General features: G+C 41.5%; 1 protein-coding gene and 1 pseudogene across 1 annotated transcript; one reads left to right on the plus strand and one right to left on the minus strand.

The window, feature by feature from the left end:
• Positions 1-8,989: 8,989 nt before the first annotated feature.
• Positions 8,990-21,990, minus strand: RPS10 (ribosomal protein S10). The gene is made up of 6 exons (XM_044002188.1): positions 21,891-21,990; positions 20,370-20,519; positions 18,464-18,635; positions 16,271-16,348; positions 9,477-9,532; positions 8,990-9,079 (listed from the first exon to the last, which is right to left on the minus strand). Exons 2-6 carry the CDS (start codon positions 20,517-20,519, stop codon positions 9,038-9,040), a joined length of 498 nt encoding a protein of 165 aa, XP_043858123.1. The 5' UTR covers positions 21,891-21,990; the 3' UTR covers positions 8,990-9,037.
• LOC122754124 lies at positions 10,868-11,353 on the plus strand (annotated as a pseudogene).
• Positions 21,991-22,305: the final 315 nt, after the last annotated feature.

Raw genomic sequence — 22,305 nt, forward strand, 5'->3', positions numbered from 1 at the left:
CATGTTCATATACATATTTTATATACACATTTCCTTTTAGCAAACTGTAGTTTGGTTATATATGGTTTTATTTCTTATTTTATGTTTATTTTATTATTTTTGCTATTTATTAAACTTATACTAATATTTTAAAATTATTGATATATTTAGGTTTTACATCAACTGTATCATGCATGTCCCTAACTTGCTGATTGTGGCGAGCCAATTAGAAACTTCCTGTTTATCAATGCCATTTTTATCTACCACCACCACCTTTCCTCCTCTGAGATTCATTCAATCCATATTTTTCACCCAGTGGAGAATCAGGCAGCTGTTATCTATTATTCCTCAGGATACTCTCCTTTTCTTGGTGAATACTGTGCCTGTCTTACTGTCTGTCTCCTGGATACTCTCTCCTCTCTAGGTTTTGCCAATACTGCTTTCTCCTGGTTTTCCTCCTCCCTCTCTGACCATTCCTTCTTAGTCTCCCTTGTTGAATATTCATCTTCATTCCACCATCCTTGAGCTATCCTTGATGCTCTTCTCTTCTTTCTCCATACTCTCTTTCTTGGTCTCATCTCCCATGGTTTCTGTTGTCATCTCTATATGTGATTCCCAGATTTATATGTCCCACCCTGACCTTCAGTCCTGCACGGTGCACCAACTACTGCACATCTTGAACTGAATGTCTTGTAGCCATCTAAACTCAAAAGGTCCACAACAAAGCTTATTATCTGCCCTCCACCCCATATACAACATTTCCTTCTTCCAAACTTTCCCATTACTACTGAGCACCACCATCCACTCTGTCACCAAGGTTCACAGTCTAGGCGTCATTCTTGACTACTCAATTGCACTCACCCACAATCTCTTGCTAAGTTTTCACCACCTTTGCTATAGCTCTTGTCTATGTCCTATTTTTACATCTACCACCCTGGTGCCAGCCATAGCCTGCTGGTTGGTTTCTCTGCGTCATCTCTCCCCACTCTATTCCATCATCCAATCTTCCACCTAAATAATCTTCCTAAAACACAGGTCAGACCATATCACTCCTCTATTCAATAAATTCCAGTGGCTTCCTCCCTCTGCTATCAAATATATAAAATCCTCTGTTTAGCTTTTAAAATCTTTCACAACCTGGGCTCTTCCTACCTTTCCATTCTTCTCACATTTTACTCCCTTCAAAGTCATGCAGCTCTTGGCTTAAGGAAGTCCCAGGGAGAGATGGTGACTTTAAGAGAAAAAAACTGAAAACAAATCCAATAATGCTGATCTTGTTGCTCTGCACACACAATGCTCAATCTCTTAACTGTGCGTTTCATTTGCTGTGCTCCATGCTCTCCTGCCTCCCCTGTATCTCCTGACTTCCCTGGCTTTGAGACAGCTCAAATCCAACCTTCTGCAAGAGGCCTTTCCCACTGTCTTCCGACCCAATAGCTTGCTTGTGCTTCTACCTCCCATTTAGGCTGTATACATTTTATATGCACATAGTTGTATGTACCTTATTACCTTCATTAGAATGTGAGCTACTTAAGCATAGGGAACATTCCCCCCCTTTTCTTTTTATCCCCAGCATTTAGCAGTGCTAGGCACAGAGTAAACACTAAATAAATTCTCACTCACTGACTGACCAATATATCTCATCCTTTCCATTGTCCTGTATAACAAAAAATTTGTTCAGCAAAACTATCAGAAAATTTTGATACCACATATGGTGTTCTGCATCCATGGTCCTATTCCTCTCACTCTAAAACCTCCCAACCTCTCTGCAAGGGAAGCTGTAAGAGTGTTCTACATACTCATTTTATTTTAACAACTATGAGAGATGTATAATAAATGTATTACCAACCACCTTTTACAAATGAGACTAAGTAAAATGACCTACTCAACACTCAAACCCAAGTCCTAAAACTTCAATCCAGTGTTTTCCACTACACTGTGTTGTCAGTTAAAAAACAAAAATTCTTTGTGGAGCAATAGCATAAGTCACAGTGTGTGGAATCCTACAAAGGGCATATAGTCCACAGGACAAATCCAAGTCACCTGAGATTTTTTGCAAAAAAAAAAAAAATTTGCCTAGTTACAATCACACAGGAATTAGCCACCACATGGTTTACATCACTTAGTACTTAAAAAAAAAAAAACAACCCAAACATTTAGCCTGACTGCAAATAGGCAGGTCTCTGATCTATCATGTGGCTCACTGTTGAAGAATCTAGACCAATAGAAAGTGCCCCAGAATACTAAGATCTGGGTCCCATTACTTACTAGCTATGAGACCTAAGCACACTTACCAACAGGATATTGCAATAGTTCAGTGTGGTGGTAAAGTCAGAGGAGAGAAGAGGGTGTATTGGAGAGATGTTGCAAAGGAGAAATCAACAAGTCTTGGCAACAACTTGAATATGAGGGTTAAGAGACAGTGAGGGGGGCAACTAGGTGGCATGGTGAATAGAGTACTGGCCCTGGATTCAGGAGGACCTGAGTTCAAATCCAGCCTCAGACACTTGACACTTACTATCTGTGTGACCCTGGGCAAGTCACTTAACCCCAACTGCCTCACCAAAAAAAAAAAAGAAAGAGACAGTGAGGAATACAGGACGACTCCAAGGTTGTGAGCCCGAGGGACTGGGAGGATGTTGTTGCCCTCTATAGTAATTGGAAAGGTATGATGAGGGGAAGGTTTAGGAGGAAAGATGAGTTTTGGATATGTTAAGTTTAAGGTGTCTACTGGACATCTGGGTAGAGGTGTGAGGAGAGGTTAGGGTAAGATAGGTAGATTTGAAAATTGTTAACATAGAGATAGATGGTAATTAAATCCATGAGATCACCAGGAGCAGTAAAGGAGAAGAGAAGTAGGCCCAGGACAAAAGCCTGTTATGTCAAGGATTTCATCCTTGAGTTTTTTCAAAACTCCTGGATGGTGCAGGGATTAGCTTTAACTAATTTACCTAAATCTAGTATTTCACTTTGGCCTAGAATTTCTTTTTTTTTTTTTTTTGTAGGGCAATGGTGGTTAAGCGACTTGCCCAGGGTCACACAGCTAATAAGTGTTAAGTATCTGAGGCTGAATTTGAACTCAGGTCCTCCTGAATCCAGAGCCAGTGCTTTATCCACTGCACCATCTAGCTGCCCCCGGCCTAGAATTTCTTACCTGCTTTACACTCCAATATAATCTAGTCCCTCTGACATTTTTGCTTAAAAAACGAACAAAAAACCCCAAAGAACTAAGGGATCTTATTTAGACTCAGGCAAAGAAGTCACTGTCTCTCTGCAGCTTCTTTCTCATCCCTCCAAATCCCTTTTGCACTGGGTTGAAAGGCCTCTACTGATTCTTGAATTTCTGGATTTTGACATATATTGAAGCAATTTCTTATTAACCTTGTGAGGTGCTCTTTAAATTCTAGTTTGCATTCAGTCTGCCCCACTTTGTCTCAGCATGAATAATGTGGCCCTTATTAAAAAGATGCCCTTTTCCCTATAATAGTCTCTTTAACTATCCACCAACTGAATTCTTTTTCAAGTTGTCTCTTCTTTTGGATCTTTGCCATACATTTACCTTGGGCTTCCAATAGGTGTTTTAAAATAGAAAGTCCCAGGGCTTCTTTGTAGGTTATAGAATTTTAAAGCCATTCCTAACTTCTTTTTTCCAGCTGCCTTCATTGTGTCCCAGTTTCCTTTTCTAAAAATGAGTAACCAAGTGACAGGCTTATTTTGGTTTCTCCTTTCCCAGCAGAATGTTGAATTCAATGATATCACTGTCACTATCCCAATTACTTCCTGTACCAGTTCCTAGTAATACCCAGAAAGAAGTAAGTCCAATACGAAGCACAGCACCTTGTCCACACATTCCAATTTTCATTGAATAAAGCCTAGTATAAGTCAAGCATAATTTTAAAACCAGCTAAAAAGAGTATTTTCTTTAAGAAACCAATTTCTTGTATTCCCCCAAACCTCAGATACATACTGTGAAGTAATTTGCTAAAAATCTACATGGATTATTAAAGTCCTTCCTATCTAGACCAATTTTGCAGCTTCCTTGACACTCACTTAACATTCTCAGTTGTTTTATCATCCTACTCAGTCCTTTTTTGAATATAAAGTATGGAATTTGTAATCACAGAAATAATACACTCTTGTTGCTATCCCTTAGCAGTGCCGCCTATTTGTTTCTCTACCTCAAATATATATATATATATACACACACACACACACGTGTGTATCTATGTATGTATGTGTATGTATATGTATATATAAAACCTAGGAAAAACATAGCCCATTGATTATCCTAAGTCCCCAACATGCCAGATACACCAAAGCCACCATACTAATGCTGGGAGCATTCAGATTTACCTATTCATTTAAAAACATTTGTACAGAACCACCAGTATACTCTTGTTCGACTTTACCATCATTTCATCCAAGTTAGTGGGAGAGAGGTAGTGATATGGTGGGAGGGGAAAAGCTCAATTGGGCTTATGACCTTAGGGAACATAGAGCTGGAGTCAAAAAGGCAAGTTCAAATCCTACCTCTGACACTTACTAGGTTCTGTAGCCACAGGTATATCACTTGTGAGCCTTTTTTCTCATCTGTCTGCAAAATGGGGAGAGAATAAATAACATAGTATCCCTGTTAGGGTCAAATGAGAGACTGGATATAAAAAATACTTTGCCAACTTTAAAGGCTATTTGGAAGCCAGTTATTTTTTAAAAAAATATTTTCTATTTTTCCCCAATTACATGTAAAGATAATTACTATTCTTTTAAATTTTTCCATATTTAACATTTTTTAAAAATTGAGCTCCAAATTTTCTGCCTCCTTCCGATCCCTCACTTCTCCTTGAGACAGTAAGCAGTTTGATGTTATACATGTGCAATCATGCAAAACATATTACCATATTAGTTATGTTGTGAAAGAAGCCAGACCAAAAAAAAAAACCACATAAAAAAAAGTGAAAAATAGTATACTTCAATCTACACTCAAACTCCATCACTTCTTCCTCTGAAGGTAGACAGCATTTTTCATCAGGACTCCTTTGGAATTGCTTTGGAACACTATTGCTAAGAGCTAAATCATTTCAGTTGATCATTGTACAATATTGCTATTACTGTGTATATTGTTCTGGTTCTGCTCACCTCACTGAGCTCATCAGTTTGTCTTCCCAGGCTTTTCTGAAATCAGGCTGCTCATTTTTTATTTTTTTTTTGTGGGGCAATGGGGGTTAAATGACTTGCCCAGGGTCACACAGCTAGCAAGTGTCAAGTGTCTGAGGTTGGATTTGAACTCAGGTCCTCCTGAATCCAGGGCCAGTGCTTTATCCACTGCGCCACCTAGCTGCCTCTCAGCCTGCTCATTTTTGATAGCATAATATTCCATTACAATTTTATACTACAACTTGTTCTGCCATTCCGTAATTGATAGACATCTCAATTTCCAATTCTTTGCCACCAGTTGCTAGATACTTTTGTACAAATAGGTCCTTTGGGGGGGGCAGCTAGGTGGCGCAGTGGATAAAGCACCAACCCTGGATTTGAGAGGACCTGAGTTCAAATCTGGTCTCAGACACTTGACACTTAATAGCTGTGTGACCTTGGCCTAGTCACTTAACCCTCATTGCCCCACCAAAAAATAAATATATAGGGAAAAAAACCCCAAACCCAAATAGGTCCTTTGTGCCCCCATCCCCCTTTTAATTTCTTTGGGATACAGATCTAGTAGTGGTACTATAAGCCAATTATCATTGCAGGCTAATTATTTTTCATTTTTTCTTACTAACGAGTTTGTGAGCTTTTTGAAGCATGGTATACTGAGAGACCCCTAGACCAGGAGTAAGGGGTTCCATGGCTCTAAACCTGATTCAGTCACTAATTCCCTTTAATAAATTACCCTCTCCGGGTCTTAGTTGTAAAATAAGGGGTTTAGACTAGATGGGAGAGCTCAACCTTGTCTTGAGGATCCCTTCTCAGTTATGTTTTTTTTTTTTTTGATGAGGCAATTGAGGTTAAGTGACTTGCCCAGGATCACACACTTAGTGTCAAAGGTCTGAGGCCATATTTGAACTCAGGTCCTCCTGAATTCAATTTGTTATTGTGACTTTTTGTTTTGAGGGGTTTATGTTTTGGTGCCAATCTGTGACTTCCTAGGAATTCTTCCACCAAGTCGGGTTAGTCTTAATTGTTTGAGGAATTTAGGAGTTAAGTGACTTTCATGGTCATTTGGCTTGTTAGAATTAGGACTTGAACCTATGCCTTCCTATCATCTGTCATACTGCTGGCTTTGCTATCTTATCTGGGTCAACTCCCTCTACCAATACTTAACCACACAACTCTGTAAATTTACTTACGGATCTGCACTTTTACAGACAACACAAGTTTAATAGTTTCACAACTTTCCCACCCTTAGCAGTAGGAGATTATCAGGCCTGTGGTAATTTATACCACTGAAAGAAACTAGGTCTAGAGCTCCAGCTGAAAAGCTATAAAGATTTAGGGCGCTAGGCCATTTGGGCTAGAAATTACAAATCTTTTCATTCTGTTTTGGTGAGAAGGAAAAGGGAAGACAGGGAGCCAGCAGCATCTCAGAGTCTAATCCAGGTTAAACAATCCCCTCAGCGTGTGAACACGGGCAAACCACTTGACATCATTCAAGCCAGCTGGAAAATTGGATAAAAAGCCAGGCCAGGCAAAGGCAGCCAATGGGGCACTGAAAGTTTCCCCAAACACTAGCCCTTTCTGCCAAAGAAAGCTTCCCCTACTGGCAGTGAAGGCTCCAAATTAGCTGTTTATAAATGCAAGCCAGCAAGATTTTGCCTTGGGTTAGCCTGACATCTATTGGTCTCCACTAAGACTGCATGGGCAAGATAAAAAAACAAAAACCCAGTTTTTCAATTCTTGAAAACCTTCTTAAACCACCACCTCTGGCTACTCTTTGAAATAGAATCCTCAGTTACTGGGAAAGACTCTACAAAGTCTTTTAATTCATTCAACAATTTAGTCATCCTTGTGGGCTACCCTTTCCAATCATATTTTACAACTTATGAGTTGGCTCCTGGAATTCCTTCAAGCAAGTTTTTATAGAACTCTCCTGCAAATCTTAGGTTGTTATTACTCATCCAGTGATGCTGCCAGGAGTCCTCTTCCTACACACTTATTCCTATCTATACAGCATTATCAGAGGTGTATGTTAGAATTTACAAATCATTATGAAGTGGAGTTTAGGGATAGTGGCTGAGCCTTCTTTTCCAGACGGGTTAATTTCCTCTACTCTCACTTAAATTCTCACAGTAGCTCAAAGGTCTTGTGGCTGACAAAGGAATTACATAAAAGATTGTCCTGTTAAAAAATAACTAAGCCTAAAATCAAGAAAAGCAAGTTCTTGAAAAGGAAAATAAGGTACAGCTTTGTTTGTGGTTCCTCAATTTCTAGATCATAATCATCTCTTAACCCCATACTGAGAGTACTGGAAATCAACTTTTGAAATAAAATTAACATTGCTTAATATTCAACTTAAATCTTGAAGCTCATTTACAGTGAAAGCAAAATGGACAGAAAGCACAATTTATTACTCCTCCCATGTTCTCTCCTAAATCTTATACTACATACCCTATCCCCTGAAACCTTCTACAGTAAGGTTTCTTCTTAATCTTGTGCCGCAAACCTCCCTTGACCCGGTGAAGCCTGTGGACTTCTCAGAATTTTTTTTTTTTTTTTTTTGCAGGGCAATGGGGGTTAAGTGACTTGCCCAGGGTCACACAGCTAGTAAGTGTCAAGTGTCTGAGGCCGGATTTGAACCTGGGTACTCCTGAATCCAAGGCCGGTGCTTTATCCACTGCACCACCTAGCTGCCCCCTCAGAATGTTTTTAAATGTATAAAATACACAGGATCACAAAGGAAACCAACTATATTTAAAAAAATAAAACAAGTTCACATACTGCAGATAAAGAACCTCTGCTCTACAGAACCCCTAGCTGAGATTTTGCACTTTTTTCCCCCAAAGAATTCTATGGATAACCTGCTACACTGGAAGAAAAACTTTACTACCAATGGCTGTGCTTAAGATGAAAACTTAATAACAAAAATAATGTACATTTTCAAATACACCATAACACTTCCAATGAGCTATTATCTCATCCTTTCCAAATCAGTATTCAGTGACTTGGAGAGCTATTAACAGCTGACCTAAGTTAGTCTGTGAATAGTTGGTTTACTAGACCTCAAAATGCTGAGTTATTTCTTCAGCTTCATAGGCCTTTCAACCCAAGGTCAGTTTAAAATTCCTCATCACACCATATCCTTGGTTTTGGAATTTTAAGCTTTTCACTGGTGAAAACACCTACTCTCTCCACTAAGCAACTATATTCTTTTTTTTTTTTTTAAGTGAGGCAATTGGGGTTAAGTGACTTGCCCAGGGTCACACAGCTAGTAAGTGTCAAGTGTCTGAGGCTGGATTTGAACTCAGGTATTCCTGAATCCAGGGCTGGTGCTTTATCCACTGGGCCACCTCGCTGCCCCTCACTATGAAGTCTTAATTAATTAGTGAGGCAATGGGGGTTAAGTGACTTGCCCAAGGTCACACAGCTAGTAAGTGTTAAGTGTCTGAGGTCGGATTTGAACTCAGGTACTCCTGACTTCAGGGCCGGTGCTTTATCCACTGCGCCACCCAGCCGCCCCAACTATATTCAATTCTTAGCAGTGACAAGCAGACTTTACTGGGAGGACAATTCTGAGACCTCAGGAGTGTTTTTAGACAAGTCAAACAGACAGCTCCCGTTTCAAAGCAATTGGGAAAGAGATGCATGCTATTTCAAAGCAGCTCTCACAGAAATATCTTTTGTCATCCTGAAGGAGAGGGCAAGGAAGACCAGACCTCCTCCCCTAACTCCCTTCCCCTCACTGCGCCCTAATCATGGCCTTTCACTTTAAATACTGATAGACGAATCTGTCTCTCCGGAGAAGAACCAAAGGAACAGAGAGAGTACAAGTATCAGTGAAACAGAAACACAAGATCAATACATTTTTTTCCCAAATTTTATTCAATATGAAACATCTCTACGCTTTTTATTGAGGAGGCTGACCACGTCCACGACCAAATCCACCTCTCTGTAAGAGAAAAGGAAAAAGTTACATCCATGTCCCATAATCTCACCTCTCTTCTTCCAAACATTCCTTCTGTGGGCTTTGCTGAATCTCATTATCATTTAAATTTGCTTTTCCCTCAAAGGAATTCCCAGAGATTTTCTGAGAAGGCCCAAGTGATCTATGAAGTACTTCCAACCAACTCTTGTTTTGGGAGCCGATGAAGAAGCTACTGAGCATGGATGGCACCCCAACAAACCCCAGGAGTTGTCTGCCTACATAAAAGTGTGTTGTTCTATCCACTCTCCAGCAAAGGCATACAGGCAATGCAAACTCACTTGGTACAAATAGTTTCTAAAAACCTAGCTAGGCTCAGGAGAATGGTTACATATACATGAAAATTCAAAAAGGAATTACTTACAAACTGGAATTCTGTTGCTGACCCAGCACCAGCCTCAGCCTTCTTGTCAGCACCAGCTAGGAAAAGAAGCAGTTAAAAGTTAGAATGATCATCTGGGGTGTTTCACATGAAGAGCAGATCCCAAAAAGGGAGATGGAAGAAAAAGCACCGTTTGAATTAAGGAACGCCCCACCCCCACGCAAACATTAAGCACATGCTATGCACCAGGTACTGGGTACTGTGCAACAGTCCCTGCCCTCAAGGAACTCATCATTAGGGAAGTTGAGACAAGTGTGCACACATAAAACCATTAGGTACATGCAAGACTTATACAGAGTAGAAGGAAGGGGTCTCAAGGAGAAACAGCAAGAGGGTACAGGAAAAGGGTGCATACAGAAAGTGGGATTTGAGTTGAGTTTTGGAAGAAGTTGGGGAAAGAGGTAATGAGGGGGAACACTCCAAGCACAGGCAGATGGGAGATGGAACATCCCCTCCGTGTAAGAGCCACCAGGGAGACCAGATCACATAGTGTTAACAGGAATAAAGTGCATAAAGCTTAAGATGATGGAAGGGGCCCAGTTGTGAAGAAATTAGCTGCCAAACAGAAGATTTTATTTGATCCCAGTTGTACTAGGGAGTCACTAAAGTTTACTGAGGGTGTATGTATGTGTGGCCACTTTTTAAAAGTCAGCAGAATGAAAGATGGGTTAGAATGGGGATGTGGCATGGAGATTATTAGAAAGTTATTACAAAAAATGCAGGAAAATGAGATGTGGCTGTGGCAAGTATAAAGAAGGGGACAGAAGAGATATTGTTAAAATAGAAACTTCAAGATTTAGCAACAAATTGCATTGCAAGGGGAGCTAGAGAAGAGTGAAGCATACTGGGAGAATGGTAGTGCCCTCAAAAGTAAAGAAAGTTGGGGCAGTGGATAAAGCACCAGCTTTGAACGCAGGAGGACCTGAGTTCAAATCCGACCTCAGACACTTGAAACTAGCTGTGTGACCCTGGGCAAGTCACTTAACCCTCATTGCCCTGCCCCGCCCCCCAAAGTAAAGAAAGTTGAGAAAAGGGAGCTGCCAATGATTTTACTTTAGATATGGTGAATCTGAGATGCCTATAGGACATCCAGTTCCAGATGTTATTCAGGACTGGAACTCAGGAGATTGGAGATGAACATATAGATCTGGGAATCATGTGCACAGAGATGAAAACCAATGACCAAATAAGAGAATTCGGAGAGAATGGGGACAACAAGGGCTAGTATGCATCACCTAGACAAAGATTCAGCAAAAAGAGCAGTGTCACCAGACTCCCACCCTGGGTCTTAAAACATGACGGGAGGTGTTTGGCTAAACCAGACAGCTAGTTTGAAAAGCCAGACTAGCTGCTGGTGGATGAGAAATTCAGGATCTGGGCTCAAATCCACACCCTGACTTAAATTTTGTGTGTCCTGGGAGACCATCAGCACTGTGATGAGGCCAAGGCTGTAGAAACCCCTCACATGGATATTGAGGCCCTGAAGAAGCTGAATAAAGAACAAGAAACTGGTCGAGAAGCTGGCTAAAAAGTATGATGCTTTTTGGCCTCTGAGTCCTTGATCAAGCAAATCGCTCGAATCCTGGGCCCTGGTCTGAACCAAGCCAGCAAGTTTCCACCTCTGCTCACCCACAATGAGAATATGGTGGGGCAAAGGTCGATGAGGTTAAATATACTATCAAGTTCCAGATGAAGAAGGTGCTGTGTCTGGCAGTGGCTGTTGGCCATGTGAAGATGACAGATGATGAGCTTGTCTATAACATCTATCTGGCTGGTTTCTCTGCTAAAGAAAAACTGGCAGAATGTGAGGGCTACTGTATATCAAGAGCACCATGGGCAAGCCTCAGTGGCTTTATTAAATCAGCATGGTGTTAATAAGTGGTGGAAGCTGCTAATGGGGGAAAAAAAGCAGTGTCACAAACACTTACAAAGGAGAGTCTATCATGAAGGAAAAAAAGGCACCAACATGGTAAAAAAATTTCAGGGCCTTCAAGAATGAGGAACATTTTTTTAAAAAGCCATTTAGGAGAAATACAGGAGATAGGCTTGTGGGGATGGTCAGAACAAGTGAGTTAATGATGTGGAAAACATGGACACATCTGTAGAGAGTAAGAAAAGAAACCAGTAAATAGGGAGAGTGAAGATAAAAAACTGAATAGTATGATAAAGGCAATTTGATGGAGAAGTTGGGAAAGGGTGAGTGGGACCAAAGGGCTCATATCAAGGGGCAAAGAGAAGGGCCACATCTTTACGGGAGTGAAGTAGATGGTAGGGGAAGATGAGCAATGAGAAGAGGAGGGGAGGAGTTCTGCCTCACTTTTTTGGTCAAGTATGAGGCTAGGCCTCAGCAAAAAGGGTAAGGTAAGCGGGTGTCTCAGGACACTTGAGGAGAAGCAAAGTTTGGAAGGGCCATTTGGAAGAGGATTGGGGTGTAGATGATTGCCCTGAGGGCCCAGTTGAGATTAGATAACTGGTTTACCAGTTTAATTGAGAAAGGAAGAGTGTAGTAGGTACAAGTGTTATATCCTTCGGGTGGCAGGAAAAGAAGTCAAGGTGAAGATTAAGAACAGGCTGAGGGGTCGGTCATAAGGCACAAGGGAAGGTGGAAAGATGGGGAAAAAAAAGATCAGATAAAAAATTTAATAAGGCTAAATTTACCTGATTTTTAAAAAGCAATGCCCCGCCCCCCAGTAGTGCAGTGGATAAAGCACCAGCCCTGGATTCAGGAGGACCTGAGTTCAAATCCAGCCTCAGACACATGACACTAGCTGTGTGACCCTGAGCAAGTCACTTAAGCCTCATTATCCCCCCCCCCCCCCCGCCCCAATCAATGGGAAAAATGAGAAGTCAGAAAGGTTAAATTAGGAGCCCTTGGAAGGATCATTGGGTTAGTACTATAGGCCCACCACTTTAACTGTACAGGAGCGGTTCAAAGGTCCCTAAAATTTCTACCATGAAGCAGTGAATACTGCTCTCCTAGCTTCAATTCCCTTCTAATTTATTGTCCCAAACTTATCATAAAGAATTCTTAATAGTACCGGAATGTTGAGACCTAAACCTGCTACCATGATGCACTGACTGGAGACTGAAGAAAAACAGGAGAAGCTACTCAGTAGTTACTCTACAATCACCTTGCACTGAACAAGCTCAAAGTTTTTGGTTTAGAGGGTTCAGTTTTGTCTGACTCTGTAACCCCATTTGGGGTTACAAAAAAAGACTAGATGGTGTGGCCACTACCATGAAGCTTCTAATGAGTCTATTACATTAAACCATTTCAACAGTTTTGAAAAAGCAATCCCAATTTAACCTCCTCTCTGTTAAATCTTTTGTGAATCTGCTTCGTGAACATGTTGGATCAGAATTTTATGACTTTTTTAATAAGTAAAAGTTGTAGAATTTGTAGCCCTTAGAATCTTGACAAAGTGACATTACAGTGTAATACTTCTGGCCAGGCTGATCCCATCATATTTTCAGTGAAATATAGTGTACACGAGGAATAAAAGAAGCAAAAAGAACTGGAAATGTGATCAGGGTAGTTACTCCCAAGTTAGCTGCAAGGAGACTAAATATTTGGAGCAAAATAGTAATCAAATACTCTCATGGAGGGTAATTTAGAGGTGTAGCAGAAAAAAGGAAGCTATGGGGTCTAATCTGAGCTCCTCTTGCAACTTTATGTTTTAGGTTAACTATTCAGGGGTATCCCCAAATGTACTGATGGAGGCCATAGCATCCCTCCAGGTCATTTTACAAATGAAGCAACTGAGGCAAACAGTGAAGTGACTTGTGTGAGAAAATAATGGGATTTTGGCAGATACTCAAAAGCTCACCTGGAGATTAATCTAAACTGACTGAATTGAGAGTGATTGCTGATTAGCCTACTACAACAATACCCTTAAGAAGGTATTGTTCTCAGAAGCTAAGGACTTTGAACTCAACTTGAGACCACCTTCAAGTCCAGTTGAACCAACGGATTTGGATGCAGCTTGAAGCAGTGTGTAAGGACTGTCCATGCTCCAGACCTAGAAAAGGCTTCCATACAGTTTGCTGGGGAGTTTGTGGTTGAAGTAGACTTGTGTCAAAGGACTTGAAGAACCAGACCAGGCTGGAACTCTAGGCTAGATAGGCCTTTTCTTTTTATTTTTAAAGTGAGGCAAATGGGGTTAAGTGACTTGCCCAGGGTTACACAGCTACTAAGTGTTAAGTGTCTGAGGCCGGATTTGAACTCGGGTAACTCCTGACTCCAGGGCCGGTGCTCTATCCACTGCGCCACCTAGCTGCCCCATAGGCCTTTTCTTAATTCCACATGTTCTCTTTTTTCTAATACCTAGTATGCTTTAATAAATGCTTAATGCCCAAAGACTGGTGCTAAAGCTTCTAATTTAAGGCAACCACACATTTAGATTTTAAACATCACACTTGTCCAGGGTCACATCTAGTGAGTGTCTACGGCCAGTTTTCTTCTACCTCTGTGCACTTTCAGAGTCTTGGAATATACTCCACCTCTGATCAAATTCCTTTCTCCTTCAAGGTAGAGGCAGTGTGTGTGTGTGTGTGTGTGTGTGTTTTAAAGGGGATAGGGATACAGAAAGTAATATTTGCCAAGCCTGCCCTTCTAGCACAGCAGTCACTTGCTATGATTTAATGCAACTGACAAAAGGTGACATTTGGGCAGCTGCCTGTTTTTGCACTGAAGTGAGCTAAGAATGAAGTTTTATTGTAGTTAAAACCGTTTTTTGCAAGCAGCAAACCAACTTGGCTCATGTAAATCACTTTTTGTGTACATGTCCTCCCTATTAGATTTGGTTTCTTAAAAGTGAATCTGGGGGCAGCTAGGTGGTGCAGTGGATAGAGCACCGGCCCTGGAGTCAGGAGTACCTGAGTTCAAATCCGGCTTCAGACACTTAACACTTACTAGCTGTGTGACCCTGGGCAAGTCACTTAACCCCAATTGCCTCACTTAAAAAAAAAAAAAAGTGAATCTGGGGAACCCCAAACTCAACAAAGGATCAAAGACCAGCCCTAGTGGCTGAGAAATTGCTGAAAAATTTAGATCCCATCCTGGGGAGGGCAGGAAAAAGTTCTTAGTGAAGCTTCTTGCAGAATGTTGTCCTATTATGCCTAACACTTACCTTGCAAACCCTTGAGCCCAGGATTACCCAAACTCCATCTATCTCCACAATCTCCCAAACCTCTCCAGATCTCTTACCACCTCTCCATCTTCTCAACGGAAGAAAAAAGGCCATCTTGTTCTCCTCCTTTGGACTCCACACCTCATTCCTCATTCTCTCCTAGGTAGCTGGTGGACTGGGTTTAGAGTCAGAAAGACCCCAGTTCAAACCTGGCCCCAGACATTTACCAGCTGTGTTACCCTGGAAAGTTACCCCCCCTGTCTGTCTCAGTTTCCTCAACTGTAAAATGGGGATAAAACCGTCCACCTTCTGTGGTGGTTGTAAGGATCAAACAAGATATTTGCAAAGCACTTAGTACAGTGACTGGCACAGAGCAGACAATTATATACGCTGGTTGTTAATATCCCTTCTGCTTTGGAAGTTTATTTTATCCTATGAACTGTCCCCTCCTTTTCTTGCAACCTCTCCTAATCCACAGGCTCCTTTCCAGCCAACCCCCGCCCAGGTTCATTCCATTCTTTAAAAAACAAACCCCTTCCCCCAACCTTGCCTTCCCCCTCCCAAGCTATTAATCATGGCTGTTGTCCTTGGCAACTAAACTCCTAAAAGGCTTAACACAGGTGTTTCCTCCACCTAGTATTTCTTAGGCATTAATCAATCCCAACTCCACCACTCTTAACAAAGACCTCTCTACCAACTCTCTCCTCACTGATAAATCTACCCCCAGTCCTGACTCTTGTGACCATACACTATCTCCTTTATTCTCTTAGGGACCATACATCTTACCAGCTCCAAGGTTTCAGATTTATGCAGGCTGACTCACAAAACTGCATATCCAACCTTCACTTCTTTCTTTAGCTACAGCTTTCCCCCAGCACCTGATTTCCAACTGGTTGGCTATCTCCAAAGACACTGAGAACTCACAATGTCTTTCCCCTAAACCCACCCTTCTTCCAACCATCCAGGCTCACAAACCAGAAGTCTTTCTCAACTCATTCCCCATATCTAAACAAACAATAAATCTTGTCAATTCTGACACAAACTCAGTTTTTTCCTAGTCACAAAGTCACCCACCACCCCAGTTCAAGACTTCATCCCTGCTTACAGCTGAGCCCCCACACCAAGCCCTCCTAACTGGTCTCCTCCAATCCCTAATATATCCCCCTCCATATTGTTGCCAAATTCTGAAAGCTCAGTCCAGACCATGTCACTGTCCAGCACAAAAAGCGCCACTGACTTCCAAATGCCCCACGGACAAAATATAAACTGTTCTACTTGGTATCTTGAGCCCTCTGGCCTGACCACTCTATTTCAGATGATTATTCCTCCCCCTCCACATACCACGTCCCAGCCACAGTGCCAGCAGTCCCCTTGCTGTTTCCCATGTGCCCTTTTCCTTTCTGTCAGTTGAAATCCCTACCTCCCTTCAAGGCTCAGTCCCTACATGAGGCCCTGATCCTTAGCTGTTAGTGCCCTACCCCAATATACATCGTATTTTGCATGTACTTACTAGAAGACATATTGCGTGTTCCCCCCAGCCCTCAGGAGGAGGATTTTCTTTTTCTTTGATGTCAATACCAAACATGACAAGTGCTTAATAAATGCATGACTAAATTGACAAAGTTCCCAGGTAGCAAGATAACTTACGGGGAGCAGCACTTCGTCTGTATGTGTCTCTGTCAGCTTCACCACGAGTAAGCCGGGCAGGTCGCTCACCCTCCAGGCCTATACAAATCAAGAACACCATTAATACCACAAAACCCAGTTAACACGGAAATGTAGACATTCCTAACTCTGGAGTGGCTACAGAGGGGAAGTTGTATTCCCCAAACCCCAAACTCTAACACAGAATGGGCATATTCAAACAACTCAGAATATTATCTGGATCCCCCAAAATCACTTATGAAAAGCTATTTTAATCTATAATATGGCTGAAACATTGTATGCTTAAAGCAAAATCAGCAGAAATTTTATTCCTGACTTTATAAATGTTTAAAACATTCCATTTCTAAAACTGGAGACTTTAATGGAGTTTCAGAAAGCCCTGGAAGCTTCTACAACTCCCTTATCTTTATTCATTAGGACACATCAGTCCAAATAAGCTGAGGTGTGGCACAGATAGATTCATAATACCAGAAACTAAAGAGATATAGGAAAAAAATTCTAGAACCCCTAGAAAGCATTGAGGTCATTCTATACTTTCAAAAGTGCACCAAAATTGGGACGTGCTAATCCTTGTTGGTGGAGTTATGAATGGATCCAACCATTCTGGAGAACAAGTTAGAACTATGCCCAAAGGGCTACAGAACTGTGTGTGCCCTTTGATCCAGAAATACTACTGTTTCTATCCCAAAGACACACCCAAAAAGAGAAAAAAGACCCATGTGTACAAAAATACTTATAGCAGCTCTTTTTGTAGTAGCTAAGAATTAGAAATCAAAGGAATGTCCATCAATAGGGAATGGCTAAACAAACTGGTATAGGTTGGTGATGGAACATTATTGTGCCATAAGGAAAGACAAGCAGGATGATTTTGGAGAGGCCTGGAAATACCTGTTTAAACTGATATATAGTGAAGTGAGCAGAACCAGGAGAACATTTTGCAGTGACAGCAATAATGTTTGATGAAGTTAATGACAACTACTCTCAGAAATACAATAATGGAAGATAATCCCAAAGGACTACAGAAAGACCTGATATTGACTGAAACAGGCTATTTTTCACTTTCTTTCATTTTTTTCCTTTTATCTAAGTTTCCTTATACAAAATTACTAATATTCCTAAAATTACCAATATTGCAATGTTTTACTTAAATGCACACGTATAACATATCTGATTGCTTACCCTCTCTCTGGGGAGGGAGGGATAAAATTTGGAACTTAAAACTTTAAACACATCCCAGTAATTTTGGGGGAAGTCACACAGGAACCACTGGAAATTTCTCTAAAACCTCTCACTCCATCCTACCACCACCTCAATCCTGAGACTTCATGGAGTTAGTGCAAAATGAATTGTTACTGGTTTCAGCAGAATTGTAAAGGCCAACACGGTATTACAATGAAATTCTGAATAGACAATCCTTTTGGGAGACCAAAAAACCCCCTAACTACAGAACAGACAAGTTTATAGGAGCTTCAAAAACTGGGGGGAGGGGAAAAGCCCCAGTTATCTGGTTTGGTATATAAGGGCAACAGTGGTAGGAGATTGTTAAAAAATAAAGGAAATGTCATGTAGGTGATTAACATTTATCTGGGCTTTTGAAAGAAATAAACAGAGCAAAGTTCTTTATTTAATCTAACTCTCAGAACATTCCCTCATACAGAAATAAGTTAATACTTAAAAAAATCATAAGCAAAACCCTAGTCGTACCCAATTCAACACTTCACAAATAAAGGTGGCCACAGGAGAAATGTGTGCTGAAAATCCTCAAGATAGAGGGGAAGAGCTGAGGAAAATTTGGAACAAAAGATAATACTCCTCCACAGAAACAGTTCCAAAAATGAATGATCCTATATAGATCTTTAAAAGTCCCACTGAGATAGCAGGGTTCCCCTTCCTAACCTCTACACTGGAGCAGAAAGAATGAAGCAAAGGTTGAAAGGACTTGATCAAGGTTAATGTCATGAGTCACTTTTTAAAAATAGACTTTAAAAGCTTGTTATGACTACACCTCTATTTTGTGTACTTCATTGTTACTCAAGAATAAAACATAGGTTTTACTCTTAAGGCAAACAGTATGCCACTACTAACAAATACTTGCTTCCAATGAGTTTTCAGCCTTGATGTGTGAGCTTAAAGAGGCTCATGGTGGTATAACCATACAATTTTCAAGCACAATACCTTTAGGCCTTGGCCTTCCCGTCTCAGGACGACTTCTTCGGAGTGTGGCAGGCACAATCTCAGGGGGCAGGTGAAGGTAATCCCGGAGATACTGAATGCCCTCATTGGTGAGATACCAGTAGAAATGCCTCCATGCAAACTGCTCCTTAACATAGCCACGAGACTTTAGAGACTGAAAAAGAGAAAACAACCAGTTTATTACCTGGTTTCTCATAATTAAATGGTCTGAGGAAGAAATTGTAAAACCTTTCTTCATATGGTTTTTTTGGGGAGGGTGGGTGGGATGGAAGAACAAAAACCACTTTCCTTAAAACAACCCCAAGACAGTGTTAGTTATTTCCACCATCTTATAAAGGAGACTCAAAGGCTCAATGTTTGATTGCTCAGGACTAAGTGTAAAGGTGTGCTTCCAAAGCCAAGTATAACTTAACCCACTACACCAAGCTTGACTTCTAGCCAAAGATAATGGTTTTCAGTTAAAATAAGAATGAATCTGTGAACCACTCAGAAGCCAATACTTCAAAGTGAAATTAAATTCCAATACTTCTAAGGACCACTAGAGGAAAAAAAAAACTTCCTTGAAATTATAAATGGCTACAAAGGAGAAAAATGAAGAGTGTCTAAGAGTCTATAAATCAGCACTAGCTGGGAACATATTAGTTTTAAGCTTTACAATTTTAAGTCCATTCAAATCAATATCATTTAATACTCAATGCTGTTAAGGCCACCTTAGATATTATCTTCATTTCACAAAAGAGAAAACTAAAGCACTTCTGTGACTTAAAGTAACACAATTAGTGTTCAAACCAGATTAAGAACACATATTGTGATCTGTAGCCAGTCAGCCAGCAAGCATTCACTAAGGATTTCCTATGAACCAGACTGTGCTAAGGAAATCAAGAAAGGCAAACACTTGGTTCTTGCCCTCAATGAACTCACATGGCAAGATAAAAAACAATGCAAATGGGGGGCAGCTAGGTGGCATAGTGGATAAAGCACTGGCCCTAGATTCAGGAGGACCTCAGTTCAAATCTGGCCTCAGACACTTGACACCTACTAGCTGTGCGACCCTGGGCAGGTCACTCAACCCTCATTGCCCTGCAAAAAATAAAATAAATGGAAGGTTGCTACTGGGGTGGGAAAGACTCTTGCAGAAGGTGGTAACTGAGCTGAGTCTTGAGGAAGTGAGGAGGTAGAGGTAAAGAGGGATAACATAGAGTGTGTGGGGGGAGTGGGGGTGTTGGAAGATGTCATCAGCAAATAGGCCATAAGAGTATGAAGGATCATAAGAGTATAAAGGAGAGTAGAGTTTAAAATGTCAAACAAAACTGATTTGGCTAGCTGACCAGAGGATGCTTTGGAGTTAGGAAGATAAGAGGCACTGAAACCAACCAAAAGGCAATTATTGCAATAACCCAGGTGTAAGGCTGTGAATGCTTGTGCCAGGCTGGCTTCTGTGTGAGTGGAGAGAAGGAAATTTTAATGAGTCCTGTTCTAGTAATCTTAAATACTGGACAGCTAGATGGTGCAGTGGATAGAAGCACCAGGCCTGCAATCAAGAAGAAACTCAGGAAGGTGTGAGTTCAACGTAAACGTTTACCAACTTACTAAGCTGTGTGACGTTGGGAAATCACTTAACCTGTTTGCCTCAGTTTCCTCATTTGTAAAATGAGGATAATAATAGCACCTACCTCCTAAGGTTGTTGTGAGGATCAAATGAGACAACAATGTAAAATAAAATGTTTGGCACAGTGCCCGGTACTATATGCTAGCTATTATTACCTTTTAATGGGCAGTATTATGGACAGGTTAAATTTCCAGGATTACCTCAAACAATCCCAAAAATCTACCGAAACTTTTAAATGGCACCACTCCCTACCCTACTCCTCCCATTGTCCCTCAGTACCTGCATAGCCTTCATCACATGGAGATTGGGCACATTCTTGTCTGCCAGCTCAGGATGCTTTGGCATGTGGACATCTTTCTTGGCTACCATTACTCCCTCCTTAAAAAGGAGTTCGTAGATAGCAATTCGGTTCTTCTTGGGCATCAACATCTGAAAGATAAAAATACCAATCAATAAAGAGTGTGGTTTAGGAATGTAGTCAATCAACACTTCAATAAAATATTTCAAGATGATTCTGTCCCTTAGGCAGCCTAAGACTTTTCGAATCAAGCTCTAAAATTTAAAATATAGCTGTAGAGTAGCTAGTTTTCAGACTCAATTTAGCTCAACCCTTAGCAAAAAAAAAAAAAATATTCCTGCATGTGATTGACAACGTTTATTTACTGAATAAAGTGCTGGAAACAGACAAAATCTCGGCCAACAGGAATACACTCTGTCCAGCCACATCAGGCAAAAGCAGTGAGTGAAAATAAAAAAAGAAAAACCCAAGGCAGAAACACCATTCTGAAGAATGAACAAATTTATTTCCGTTTACACCAGCTTCTGTGTCTTTTTTGATAGTACCTCTTCAATCTGAAATATCAGAGAAAAATCAAGAGTAAGGCAATCAAGTTAACACAGAAATGCTCTATTAGCATTAGGTTTGGTGACGGCCTATTTGGATGCAAATCCTGGCTCAATCACCTGGTTGTGACTTCAACCTTTAAGGGTCTTAGTGTCCCGATTTGTAAAGCTAGGAAATTGGTTTCTAGTTAGAACTTAGTTCTTAAGTTCTTCTTTTAGCTCCTATCGAGAGAAGACCAGATGCTCCAAAAACCGTAATTATGTAAGTCGGAATTTAAACAACACGATTGTTGGGAACCAAGAAACTCTTATTCATAGTTACCCAAGTACTTTAATAGAAACTACATCCACCTATGCCGTGCAAAGTGACTGAGGAAGCACACCTGGAAATCGGATTCAAAACCCAGGTGGTTCCTACTTGGGTGACTTTAGGCACGTCCCAAACCTCTCTAGACCTCAGTTTCTCCACGTGCAAAATGAAGGAGACAGTTTAGATGACTTTGGTGGTGCTTTCTAGGTTTCGATCTACGTTCTTACGATTGCTCTTTAATCTAAGCTCTCCAGCTGGCCACCCCCAAGCCCAAGAGCCCCAGTTTCTCCAGCTTCCTGCCCAGTGCAGGCCCACTCCAAAGCAGGCTCCGGGACCTGGACTTCGTACGAGTACCCTTTCCCAGAGAAATAAGAGACGGGTTAGCACGCTTCCCAACCCCCTTAGGGCCTGTGGGGTTCCAAATGCGGGCCGCGGCCTGGAACTGGCCTGGCCCGCGCCTCTCCCCCTCCTTCCGGGGTGGCTTCCATCCCAGTGCCATGGAAGCCTCCTTCCTTGCTGTTTAGAAATAAAGGCACTCGCGGGGCTAGAAAAGCCCCCCGGCCCAAGGCAGCATGCGACCGGAGGTGTCGGCGGCGGGATGGGCCCGATGCAGTGCGGATGGAAAAACGGCCCCATTCCTGGCTCACCTCGGCGGCGGCGACAACAGGTTCTGCTCTAGACGGAGCCCTGGATAGAAAGGAAAGAGCATGCGCGGCGCGGTGCCTCTTCCGGCCTTCGCTAAGGACCCTGTTAATGACGTCAGGACCAGGAGGGCCTTGAGTGTCTTCGCTAGTGCCTGATTGAAAGCTCCCAGGGAATCTTAAGGGCACCCTTTGATGGCCTCCTGTGGTTAGTTTCCTTTTTTAGATGACGCAGACATGCACTCTCCAGGGAAAGGCATCCGGGACACCAGCCCTCTCTCTTTTCAAGAAAAAAAAATCCAATTGGAAGCTTCTTAGGGAATAGGTGATTTGTAAATATCCTTCTGATCTTTCAAATTCAGATATGTGCACCTATACACACGTGTGTGCATACATATGCATAAGTGCACACACATGCGTG

This window comes from Dromiciops gliroides, chromosome 4, assembly GCF_019393635.1.
Source record: "Dromiciops gliroides isolate mDroGli1 chromosome 4, mDroGli1.pri, whole genome shotgun sequence".
In the NCBI taxonomy this organism is placed as follows: domain Eukaryota; kingdom Metazoa; phylum Chordata; class Mammalia; order Microbiotheria; family Microbiotheriidae; genus Dromiciops; species Dromiciops gliroides.